The following is a 12,643-nucleotide window of genomic DNA, read 5'->3' as shown; positions in this document are numbered from 1 at the left end:
TCTGGTACATTGCCGAGGAAAAAGTAAGCTTGTTATCTCCTCTCCCACTTTCCTGCTCCTCACTGATTGGCTGAGGGCAGTTCAGTGTGAAAACGAGGCAGAGTAAAAAAAAGTTGCTGAAATACAATCTATGCTGTACTAACATGTTTACAAAGCAAGCTAGATAGGTCAGTGTAATTTTTAGGAGAAAAAAAGAATAAGGGAGGAAATGACATCAGGGTTGGCTTCAGTCAAATACAGTAAAGATGCCTGGAACAGTTTTCTCTTTATTTACTATATAAAAAACTCACTGAAATCAAAACGTGGGCAGTACAATACAAGTATTTTTTATCTACTTATAGATGTGTTTTTTTTTCCCTAGGATAGTATGGATGTCCCTGCTACTTTTAAAGAGAAACAAAAGTTTGCTTTCCTAAAAGAGAAAGAATTTGCGATAATTCAGGTTGGAGTGAGCTTGAGATGTCTCCCAGGGCAACACTGCTGAATATATGCATATTAACCATTGTTACCCTTAGGCCCCGTTCACACTTGCGGTTTTGTAAAAACCGGAACGGATGTCCGGACCGCACCGGATCCGGACCGGAGCTAATCCGTACGGTTACTATCCAGATCAGGTCCGGATCCGGTCCGTTTGCATCCGTTTTCCATGCGGTATGAACACGGTTGCGGTCCGGATCCGGTTTCTTAAAGAGATAACAACCTGTAAATACCTGGGGTCTGGGAGGTCAGCAGAAGCTCTGGGGTCATTGTTGGAGACAGGTGGACGTGTGGAGACCATCCGTGGATACAGAGACTGCAGTTGGGACCATGGATCCAGTCATTTTTGGGGAATTCTCTCCTTCCTGTTGTTCACCTACTACTATGTGGGGAGAAGGCCTCACCTCCTCGTTATCAGACATATCATCAGACATGTTGCTGCCAAAGAGCTCCAGCATGAAATCCCTGCTGCTCCACTCTGAACGCTGGGCCCATGTGGTCCCCATCCAAAATGGCCACTAGAAAAAGCATAGGAAGTGGGGTAGAACGTCCGGTTTTTATAGCCAGTGTGTTGTGCGCTCTCCGGTTCTCATTGGTTTGTATTGGCCGGATGCAACAGTCCGGCTCCGCTCCGGATACGTCTGCCGGAGGAGCCGGACCAAAAAATAGCGCATGTTGGATCTTATGCCGGAGTCCGGATCCGGTCCGGACGAAACGGACGCATGTGAACGGACGCATAGACTTTCATTGCTATGCCATGCGTCCGTTCCGTCCGTTCTGCATGCGGTCCGGCTCCGGCACGGCGATTCCGGACGGCGACCGCTAATGTGAACCGGGCCTTAGAAGCTAAACACACCTCCAGAACCGCTGGAATGCAATAATGTGTCAGCTTGTTAATTTGTACAGAGCTATAATAATCCAACATGCATACAGACTGTGTCGGATTGTTTGATCCTCATCAGTGCATGGCATGGATTAATTTGCCTCTATGAAGTAGGGCTTGTAACACCGAGAGATACAGACTAACCAGGAAGCTCATGGTGACCCACAACTCATTGGAGTGTGTGAGGGACTACAATGGTCCTAAAAGCCCCCTTGCTAAAATGCTAAGAAAACCAAAAGTTTGCTTTCTTAAAACAGAAAGAATTTGTGATAATTCAGGTTGGAGTGAGCTTGAGATGTCTCCCAGAGCATCACTGCTGAATATACTTTTAAAGAGGTTTGACATTCCTCCCCAATCAGTAGCGGATACCCCATTTCCCACAAGAAATCATTACCGTTTATCGAATAGATCACCAGAGACATCTGTATGGCTGATATTGTGGTGAAACCCCTCCCACAGTGTGATCTCAGGGCCATGGCCCTGACAATTTCCTATCTGTGATCCCCATTGCATTGTGGGAAATAACAGCGGATTCCAACTGCCAAGCAATCTCCCTCTGTACACAGAACCAAACATTTCACACAGATTACCTGGTAGGACTAATGAAGTTGCCTTCTGTGATAAATTTCAGGGGTGAGGAAAGATTTTCCGGTGGGCAAACACTGACTAAATAATTTAGAAATGAATATTGTAAAAAAAATAATCAATTTTATTAATTACATTATTTTCACTACAGTTCATCTTTAATTTTACCTTGTCGTCTTCTCTACCCATTCTTTACCCATTATCTGCCAATCCCAAATTTCAGGTCCCTGCGAGCGATGGCCAGTGGGATTAAAATCATTCCCAGTTGATGTGGGTTTATGCAAATATGTGGAGCTTGAAAATGGACCCATCGAATAAGGCCAAGGTGGGATTTGATTGGTTCATTTTCAAGCTGCATATATTTGCATAATCCTGTGTCTAATTGACCATTCCTACTCCTTATTTGACCAGCACTGGCACAAAATCATGTGAATGGTGTGTCATATAACCATCAACCTGTGGTGATGAATGGCCCCAGACCGCATGGATCTCCACACCCTGAGTTGTACCAGCACCACACGGTCAGAGAAGGGGGAGGGCACTGGAAGAGAGGGGCCACAGACTCCCCCTCTACCTCAAAGTCGTTTTCTAATTTATGGACAAGGGGCTCATCCCCACCTCTGGTGCGCTTTTTAAAATATTTTCTCAAAAACGACATGTTTTTCTATAACTATTTTTCCAAACAGTATGATGATTCTACCTCTTCATTTAAACTATCCTACACAGTTTGTGGTTATAGTTGTTAATCCTTTGGTAAAATTGTAATCAGCTGAGTTCAAAATAAGCTCTCTTCTAAGACAGCACTAATACAATAACCTTCTGTTTTTTTCTTTTATCGTGTGTAATGTAGATCTTGGTTAATGTGAGACCCTTTCCTTTTACTTACTATATAAGGACCAATTCATTTACCAGCAACACCTGCTGTTCTGGGTTCCTAAGTTTTGGTCCCACTGAGGTGTTCAGCTATAGGTAGTCCATTGCATCTCAACAGAGTGACTCAGCCTTTTTAGCTGTTTGTGTGACAGTGACAGGTTTGATACATACGTTTCCTATGCTTGTATAGTAAACCACGGAATCAGACCAGATAAGCATATTCAAACATGACAAGTTATAGTTTACTGGTTTATCTATCATTGTTCAAATCCATTATCAGTTTTACCATATGTGGTTCACATGATCGTCTCATTGTACAATTGTTAATCGACAAGCTTTTTGTTTTGTTTTCTCTTTTCTGAAAGTTATTCAGCAATGTATTATATTTCTTAAACTGAAAATAAAAATGGTTTATAATAAAGAAAAAAACAAACAAAAAAAAAAACTACATCTGTTTTTATTGTTTTGGTTTGATTTTTTTTTTTTAAGTTGACATGTTCCCACTTATCCTATTAACATACCTAGCAAATCTGGTGACGATAGATTGAATAGGAGATTTGCAATTAAAGAGAACCCGAGCTGGGTTTGAACAATGTGATCTGCATAGTGAGGCTGGATCTGCCTATACAGCCCAGCCTCTGTTGGTATTCCAAACCCCCCTAAGGTCCCCCTGCACTCTGCAATCCCTGATAAATCACAGCCGTGCTGTCGACACACAACGGGGTCGGGTCGCAGCGGCTGTGTTTTTCTCTATAGGGTCAGTCTGCTGCTCTCCCCACCTCTTGCAGAACTCCGGTCCCCACCTGCCTCCCTTCCCTCCTCGCTGATTAGAGGGAAGGGAGGGGGTAGAGATGAGCGTAATGACCTAATTACGATTTCGCGAAATTTCGCGTAAGCGTAATTTTCGCGTAATTTTCGCATTACAGTCGTATCATGCCGTAATTTCGCATTAAACGCTACCGTAATTTCGCGTTAAACCGTAACGCTCCGTATAATATAAAAAAGCCGCCGACTTTAAGGGTTAATAGCAAAGCCCCCTTAAATGCTAAGAGCCTCAAATTTGGAGAATATATTAAGGAGATCAGGAGGAATAAGAGGAAAAATTTTTTTTTCAAAAAGACCTTATAGTTTTTGAGAAAATCGATGTTAAAGTTTCAAAGGAAAAATGTAAACATTTAAAAACCCGCCGACTTTAACGGTTAATAGCAAAGCCTGCTTAAAGTTTAGGAACACCAAATTCCCAGGGTATATTAAGGGGATCAGTGGGAATAAGAGGAAAAAATTTTTTTTCAAAAAGACCTTATAGTTTTTGAGAAAATCGATTTTTAAGTTTCAAGGGCGAAAATGTCTTTTAAATGCGGAAAATGTCAGTTTTTTTTGCACAGGTAACAATAGTGTATTATTTTCATAGATTCCCCCAAGTGGGAAGAGTTTTACTTACTTCGTTCTGAGTGTGGGAAATATAAAAAAAAACCGACGTGGGGTCCCCCCTCCCAGACCTCTTTAACCCCTTGTCCCCCATGCAGGCTGGGATAGCCAGAATGCGGAGCACCGGCCGCGTGGGGCTCCGCACCCTGACTATACCAGCCCGCATGGTCCATGGATTGGGGGGTCTCGGAAGGGGAGGGGCAGCCAAGCTTTCCCCTCCCCCTCCGAGCCCTTGTCCAATCCAAGGACAAGGGGCTCTTCTCCACCTCCGATGGGCGGTGGAGGTGGAGGCCGCGATTTCCTGGGTGGGGGGGTTCATGGTGGAATCTGGGAGTCCCCTTTAAAAAGGGGTCCCCCAGATGCCCACCCCCCTCCCAGGAGAAATGAGTATAGAGGTACTTGTAGTACCCCTTACCCATTTCCTTTAAGAGTTAAAAGTAAATAAAACACACAAACACATAGAAAAAGTATTTTAATTGAACAAAAAACATAACCACGAAAAAAGTCCTTTAATATTCTTCTTAATTAACCATTAATACTTACCTGTCCCTTTAAATAAATGATCCCACGCAATATCCTCGGAAATGTTCTATCAGTTACAATGTAACAAAGTTATTATGTAACAACTTTGTTACATTGTAACTACGCCGCACCCGACGCCACTCGCCGCTCAGCCGCCGCATACGCGTCCGTGCAGGACGCTAAGTCCCCGCAGCTCCCGCTGTCCACCCCGCCCACATCTGTCACCCACATGTCACCCACATGTGGGTGACATGTGGGTGACATGTGGGAGAGGCGGGGAGGGCAGCGGAGCCGGCGGGGACTTAGCGTCCTGCACGGACCCGACAGAGCTCTGAGCTATATAGCTCAGAGCTCTCTAAAGCATCTTTGTATTTGGGCTCCAAGGAGCCCCATTGGTCCTTAGCAGACCAATGGGGTTCCTTCAAATCAGAAGGAACCCCATTGGTCTGCTAAGGACCAATGGGGCTCCTTGGAGCCCAAATACAAAGATGCTTTCGAGAGCTCTGAGCTATAGCTCAGAGCTCTGTCGGGTCCTGCAGCGCAGACGCGGCGGCGGCGGCGGCGGTGAGTGACGTCGGGTGCGGCGTAGTTACAATGTAACAAAGTTGTTATATTGTAATAACTTTGTTACATTGTAACTGATAGAACATTTCCGAGGATATTGCGTGGGATCATTTATTTAAAGGGACAGGTAAGTATTAATAGTTAATTAAGAATATTAAAGGACTTTTTTCGTGGTTATGTTTTTTGTTCAATTAAAATACTTTTTCTATGTGTTTGTGTGTTTATTTACTTTTAACTCTTAAAGGAAATGGGTAAGGGGTACTACAAGTACCTCTATACTCATTTCTCCTGGGAGGGGGGTGGGCATCTGGGGGACCCCTTTTTAAAGGGGACTCCCAGATTCCACCATGAACCCCCCACCCAGGAAATCGCGGCCTCCACCTCCACCGCCCATCGGAGGTGGAGAAGAGCCCCTTGTCCTTGGATTGGACAAGGGCTCGGAGGGGGAGGGGAAAGCTTGGCTGCCCCTCCCCTTCCGAGACCCCCCAATCCATGGACCATGCGGGCTGGTATAGTCAGGGTGCGGAGCCCCACGCGGCCGGTGCTCCGCATTCTGGCTATCCCAGCCTGCATGGGGGACAAGGGGTTAAAGAGGTCTGGGAGGGGGGACCCCACGTCGGTTTTTTTTTATATTTCCCACACTCAGAACGAAGTAAGTAAAACTCTTCCCACTTGGGGGAATCTATGAAAATAATACACTATTGTTACCTGTGCAAAAAAAACTGACATTTTCCGCATTTAAAAGACATTTTTGCCCTTGAAACTTAAAAATCGATTTTCTCAAAAACTATAAGGTGTTTTTGAAAAAAAAAAATTTCCTCTTATTCCCACTGATCCCCTTAATATACCCTAGGAATTTGGTGTTCCTAAACTTTAAGCAGGCTTTGCTATTAACCGTTAAAGTCGGCGGGTTTTTAAATGTATACATTTTTACTTTGAAACTTTAACATCGATTTTCTCAAAAACTATAAGGTCTTTTTGAAAAAAAATGTTTTCCTCTTATTCCTCCTGATCTCCTTAATATATTCTCCAAATTTGAGGCTCTTAGCATTTAAGGGGGCTTTGCTATTAACCCTTAAAGTCGGCGGCTTTTTTATATTATACGGAGCGTTACGGTTTAACGCGAAATTACGGTAGCGTTTAATGCGAAATTACGGCATGAACGAAACGCGAAATTTCGCGTTGAAAATTACGCTTACGGTATTTTCAATTACGATTTTAATGGCAATTTCGCTACGCTAATTTCGCATCGTAATCGCAAATTTCGCATGCGTAATTATAGTAATGCGAAATTACGAAAATTTCAGCTCAAACCTAGGAGGGGGGCAGGGACTGGAGCTCTGCAGGAGGCGGGGGAGCAGCCGAGACTGAAACTACAGATGTAAACACAGCCACACAGCGCAGCTGTGATCTATGTCTGATTTCAGAGTGCAGGGGGACATTAGGGGGGTTTGGAATACCAACAGAGGCTGGGCTGTATAGGCAGATCCAGCCTCTGTATTCAGATCACATTCTTCAAACCCAGCTCGGGTTCTCTTTAACAATGGAATTCAGCAGTATTGACTCTAATATAAGTACGCAAAATGTAATTTTACCGACTTTGAAAACATTTTTTTTTCTATGAACCTTTCAAGATGGATTTTCTCAAAAACTACAAGGACTTTTTGGAATTTTGTTTTTGTACTTGTTCCCACTATTCTCCCTAAGATACCTGGCAAATTTGGTGAAGAATGCATTTTTGGGGGCTTGGCAATGAACCTCAGAAGACGGTGGTATTGACTTCAATACAAATCTCAGAAATAGAGTCGGAATTTGATGCAAAAATCAGAATTCGGAATCCCTGTTGAATTTGGCTGCTCATCCCTAAGGCCTCTTTCACAGTGTGACGTTAAAGTGGCACGTTAGAAAACGCAGACTAACGCACGGCAATGCAAAGTCTGTGCGACATTCACAGTGCACACATTGCATTTAGCAATACATTTGCTGCATTATGTGTGTTGCACATGATCAGTAATGTGTTTTTTTTTAATGTAACGCATGCGCCGTTTTTGTTCCATCAGCATGCAACGAAAACGGCGCACCAAGAGACACATAATGCAGTGCAAAATAACATCCAATTTTATAACCTACATGCGCTGCGTTAGGGGCACGTTGTGCGACTTTAACGTCGCATCAAACGCACCGTCCCACTGTGAAAGAGGCCTAAAGGTCAGTCCTCCCCTCCCCAGCCTCCCCATACAAATTATTATTTTGTATACACATTATCATCAATAAGGTGAAACAGATTTACCTTGGTTTCTACTGTATTCCCCTCATGCGTGATGTGTCTTTCCACATAGCTTGAGGACAGCAGGTCACTGCAAGAGAGAAAATATTGGAATATAGTTAGTAAGCGGCAACCAGTAACTAGTCAATAGTAAGGTCCCGTTCACACGGACGGCTGGTTTCGCCGTGGCCAAACGATTTTCTGCTACAGGGCAGAAAAGCATTTGCAATTGTTTGTCCATTGATAACTGCAAACGCTTCCGACTCTAGAAGCTGCACGCAGAGTCTCGTAAAACGCAACCGCGGCGCCTGAGCAATCCCACAGCAACCGACGTGAGATGAACGCTTCTACTCAATACACAACGTGGTGGATCCCGGCAATAATGGATGCCGGCATCAATCCACCTAAACTGGCTCTTAAAGTGACACGGAAGTGAAAAAAAAAAACTTATGAAATAATGAATTGTATGTGAAGTGCAGCTAAGAAACAGAACAATAGTAGCAAAGAAAATAGTATCATATTTTTATTTTCAGTTATATAGCGGTTTTATAGCATTGCATCATATTGTCATATTTGCAGTTTGCTCTGTTTACTAGTTTAAAATACAGTGTAGTTTGACCCTTTGAACTTCCCTTCTCACTGAACCTTATCTGAAGCTGTCTGTCGCTGTTTCTTTGATGTATAGTGCTCCAGAAATCAGCGACCAATTTGGTTGTGGAGCTCAAAGGTGATCTTTTGCATAGATAACAACTGAAGTTTCTTAAAGTGTACCAGAGATGAAGTAACTTAAAAGATTTATACATACCTGGGGCCTATTCCAGCCCCATCTGCAAAGATCGCTCCGACACCGCCAACCTCAGCCTTCTCCTGCGCCGGTACCGGGTGCCGTAACTTCGGCCAGCCGTGGCCAGTCTGAGCATGCGCAGTGCGCCCTCTCCGGCAGAGACTAGTACTGCGCAGGTGCGGTACTATTCCCTGCCAGAGCGAGATGGAGGGAGTGATCTGCGCATGCTCAGACTGGCCACGGCTGGCCGAAGTTACGGCACCAGTTACCGGCGCAGGAGAAGGCTGAGGTTGCCGGCGTGGGAGCGATCCGTGCGGATGGGGCTGGAATAGGCCCCAGGTAGGTATAAATCTTTTAAGTTACTTCATCTCTGGTACACTTTAACTTTTCCTGTACTGGAAACAATATATGACTTATTTCTTTGCTACTAATGTTCTATTTCTTAGCTGTATAACACATATAATTTATGATCTCATAAGTTTATTTTCACTTCAGATTCCCTTAAAGACAAGGATCCATTACAAGAAACTTGCAGTGCATATTTATTTCCATGACAGAGACACTGTAGTGGAATCTGTAGAATGTAGTGAATTATTCAGGATATCCACTTTTACGGTAATTACAGTCAGAATCACTTCCTACTTCTATATATTGCTGTATAGTAGTATGCCACCCCACCCTCTGACTGAGGCTCAGCCAAGGCTGTTTATTATGATGAATTCCGCCTGCATCGGTCCCCTCCCCCCTCCTCCAGCATTTTAGAAGACAAGGTATATTTTCTATTGGCTTTAGCGCGATCAGTAAACAAACATTTTGCAGAGCTGTACCTGGCAGGACTAAAGATGTTGCCGCCTGTGATAAACATCAGTAAGTAAATCAGGGAGGGGACAGATTTTACAATTGGCAAACACTGACTAAATAATTTATAATCATTTACAAATGAATATTGTAAAAAAGAAAAAATAAGCAATTGTGTTCATTATGTTATTTTCACTACAGTTTCTCTACATTAGGGGGAAATATAGATTTTATTAAAATATTGCCATTTTAGGTATGTGCTTCTGCTGCAAAGGGATTTTCATAATGTAATGTTTCCTTTACATCCTTACAAAAAAGACTGCAAATACCAATATATATATATATTTTTTAATAAGCTGATATCTTTTCAAACCTGTTGTCCTAGCAACAGAGTATCAACTGTTTACTGGACACAGGACTACATTTCCCATAATGCCATGACAATATTACACACTGTCTAGAGGTGGCCACACACACCATACAATTGTTTTAAAATATCTATTAAATTTAAGAATTGCAATCAATTTTGCTGACGGATTGTAACATTTCAAAAATATGACCAATGCACCACACACCTATGTTTAATTTCTCCCCAATTATGATAAAAATAATTGGAAACTCTGAGAAAAGTGCTAGGGTGTGTATATTAATAAATTAATCTAACACACACCATACAATCTTTGGAAAAATTGAAGAAAAATTTCCAGCATTCCGGATTGATAAAAATTGAAAAATCTGATCGGATTTCTCGTTTTTTTTCGGTCGATGATTTTTATTAATCTGGACTGCTGGAAATTATTATTCAATTTTTCTAAAGATTGCATGGTGTGTGTTAGATTGTCAATTTATTAATATACACACCCTAGAAATGTTCTCAGTTTCAAATCATTTTTATCATTAAAAAAAAAAAATTGAACATAGGCGTGTGGTACATTGGTAATATTTTTTAATTTGTTACAATCAGTCAGATAAAGGTATCCTTTAACCTCCCTGCCGTTATAAAAAATTGCTGCGCACGGCAGGGAGGGTGTTTTTTGGCATTTTTTTTTTTTTTTTTAGCATGTAGCTAGCCTAACGCTAGCTACATGCTTCCCCCCTCCCTGCGGCGTCCCCCAGAATGCGCCAATCGCCGCCGGCGCATATACCCATCCGGAAATCCCGTTCTGAACGGGATTTCGAGGAGGGCTTCCCCCGTCGCCATGGCAACGGGCGCGATGACGTCACCGACGTCATCGACGTCGTGACGTCAGAGGGAGTCCCGAACCACCCCTCGACGCTGCCTGGCACTGATTGGCCAGGCAGCGCACGGGTCTCGGGGGGGGGGGGGGGCACCCTCTGATGCGGCGGGTTGCGGCGAATCGGCGCGGAGCGGCGGCGATCGTAAGTTACACTCAGCTAGCAAAGTGCTAGCTGCGTGTAACAAAAAAAAAAAATTATGCAAATCGGCTCAGCAGGGCCTGAGGAATCCTCCGCGGCAGGTTACCCCGAGCTGAGCTCGGGATAACCGGCAGGGAGGTGAAGGCAGGGGTCTCAAACTCGCGGCCCGCGGGCCATTTGCGGCCCTTGATACAATATTTTGTGGCCCTCGCCGGCAAAAGCTTCCTTATAGCTCGCTTCAGTGCTCCCAAGTAATCCGCCGCATCCCCGCCACTAAACGAGGGCTGCAGAGCCCCTAAATCGCCGGCAATCCGCCGGCATTTCCTGGAAGTGGCAGAGCTTTCAGCTTCAGCCCTGCCCCTCCTGACGTCAATCGCCGCACGGATCGCTGCCTCTCCCCGCCCCTCTCTGTGAAGGAAGAGTGAGAGGGGCGGGCAGAGGTGGCGATGCGCCGCGATTGTGAAATCCCTTATGCGGCCCAGCCTCATCCAGACTTTGCCTCCTGCGGCCCCCAGGTAAATTGAGTTTGAGACCCCTTCTTTAAGGGCATGTTCGGGAGCTATTAGGAAAAGAACGTTACTGGATGTAATTTAATGAATAAAATTGCTTGTCTTTAAAAAATATAAATTTGTCCACATTGTTTTAGAATAAAATGATTTTTGTATCTTGTGTCAGTCATCTTGGGGTACGTTTTTCTTGACTTTTTATAACGTTTTATATTCATTACATATCCTTTGGGGAACCTTCCTCCAAGTATTATACACAAGGTCGTATTTGTACTTATTAAGGCCCACTATCACCAGCTGCCCCTAGACTGATCGCATCCTAAGCTCCTCCCCCAACACGGCAGGCATTAGAATATGGGCTCCTCTGAGCACAGTTAGTGACATGATGGCTGGAATTAGATTGTAAGCTCCTTGGCAAGCGGCACATTCAGTGAGTGACAGGCAGCTCAGAGATCACTATAAGTGCCCGTTCGCTGTCCCTTCATCCCCAGAGTGCCAGATTCGGCTGTTGGTATCCGCCCACTGCTATGTGCGAACTCTGTATAGCAGGACAAATGTTCGGCAGGCTAACTGCTACTGCCACTGTAACCCGTATGATCCGTTAGCACCAGGGTCCAGCTGAGGGGAATCCACCAGACAATGACTCCGATGAGATTATCAAAGATTTATTCGTAACCTAACAGTGGTCACGGTAGATGCAATCAGGCCAAAACAGTTCAATGTCACAACACATCTCCCTTGCACATCAAAGGTCAATAATACTCATTCTCTAGTCCTCACAGCCAGTGCACCGGTAAAACCTGCGGAAGAAACTGTTACATACAAATTAAAATGAGCTACAATAGGTCTTCTTGTACAACAATCAACCACTTTACAGCATATACAGATCACAGTACCATTGTTGGGCATGGGCTGGGGAAAGGGTTGGTCTACTGAGCAATTCAGTCCAATACCTAATCAGTTCTCAGTCCCTTGCAACCAAGCCCAAGCTATATTGCTCAGCAAAACCTTGGGGGAAACTCATGACAGTTCGCAATATGGTACTGAATCGTTGATAGTTCGTTGGTTGGTCCAATCAGGGCATTCACCTTGCTCAAGGATCCTTTAGACTCTTTAGGTTGTACTTGTGGCACTCAATACACTTTACTCTTAATACCTCCCCTCTGGATTGGGCCTCCCAAAACAACAAAATAAAATATAAATCAAATAATCAAAAAGGGTTAAAACAAAATAAAGATAAACAAAATAAAATATAAAGTGACCGATGCATCCCCTCTATACGATCAACACCACCCTCCTACAATAGACCCTCTTTAAGTGTACTTTTACTTTAAGGCTGAATACGCTCTGAACTTTGCAAAGTTACAACAATTGTATTCCAACTTAGTTGACTCTGTATCTTGATCAGGTATCACCTGCAGTATACTTTAATATCAACAAGATGCACTATAACTCCTCCTCTTCCATTGAGCTTCATAATACTGACAGGTTCTCTTTAGATATAAGACTTTTTGTAATTATGCAGAACACATCAACTGAACAACATATGAAGTTTAACTCTTGACTTGAAAAGGACTTGA

General features: G+C 43.7%; 1 protein-coding gene across 3 annotated transcripts in view; it reads right to left on the bottom strand.

Moving 5' to 3' along the window:
- Nucleotides 1-12,643, bottom strand: part of ADAM22 (ADAM metallopeptidase domain 22) — a 378,095-nt gene that overhangs the window by 244,921 nt on the left and 120,531 nt on the right. For all 3 annotated transcript variants that reach the window (XM_068235530.1, XM_068235532.1, XM_068235533.1), the window contains exon 4: nucleotides 7,623-7,689. In XM_068235530.1, coding sequence (XP_068091631.1) covers nucleotides 7,623-7,689 — 67 coding nt within the window. The remainder of the gene's footprint in view (nucleotides 1-7,622; nucleotides 7,690-12,643) is intronic.

This window comes from Hyperolius riggenbachi, chromosome 5 (assembly GCF_040937935.1).
Source record: "Hyperolius riggenbachi isolate aHypRig1 chromosome 5, aHypRig1.pri, whole genome shotgun sequence".
NCBI classification, from domain to species: Eukaryota; Metazoa; Chordata; class Amphibia; order Anura; family Hyperoliidae; genus Hyperolius; species Hyperolius riggenbachi.
This window is presented reverse-complemented; position numbering and strand designations above follow the sequence as displayed.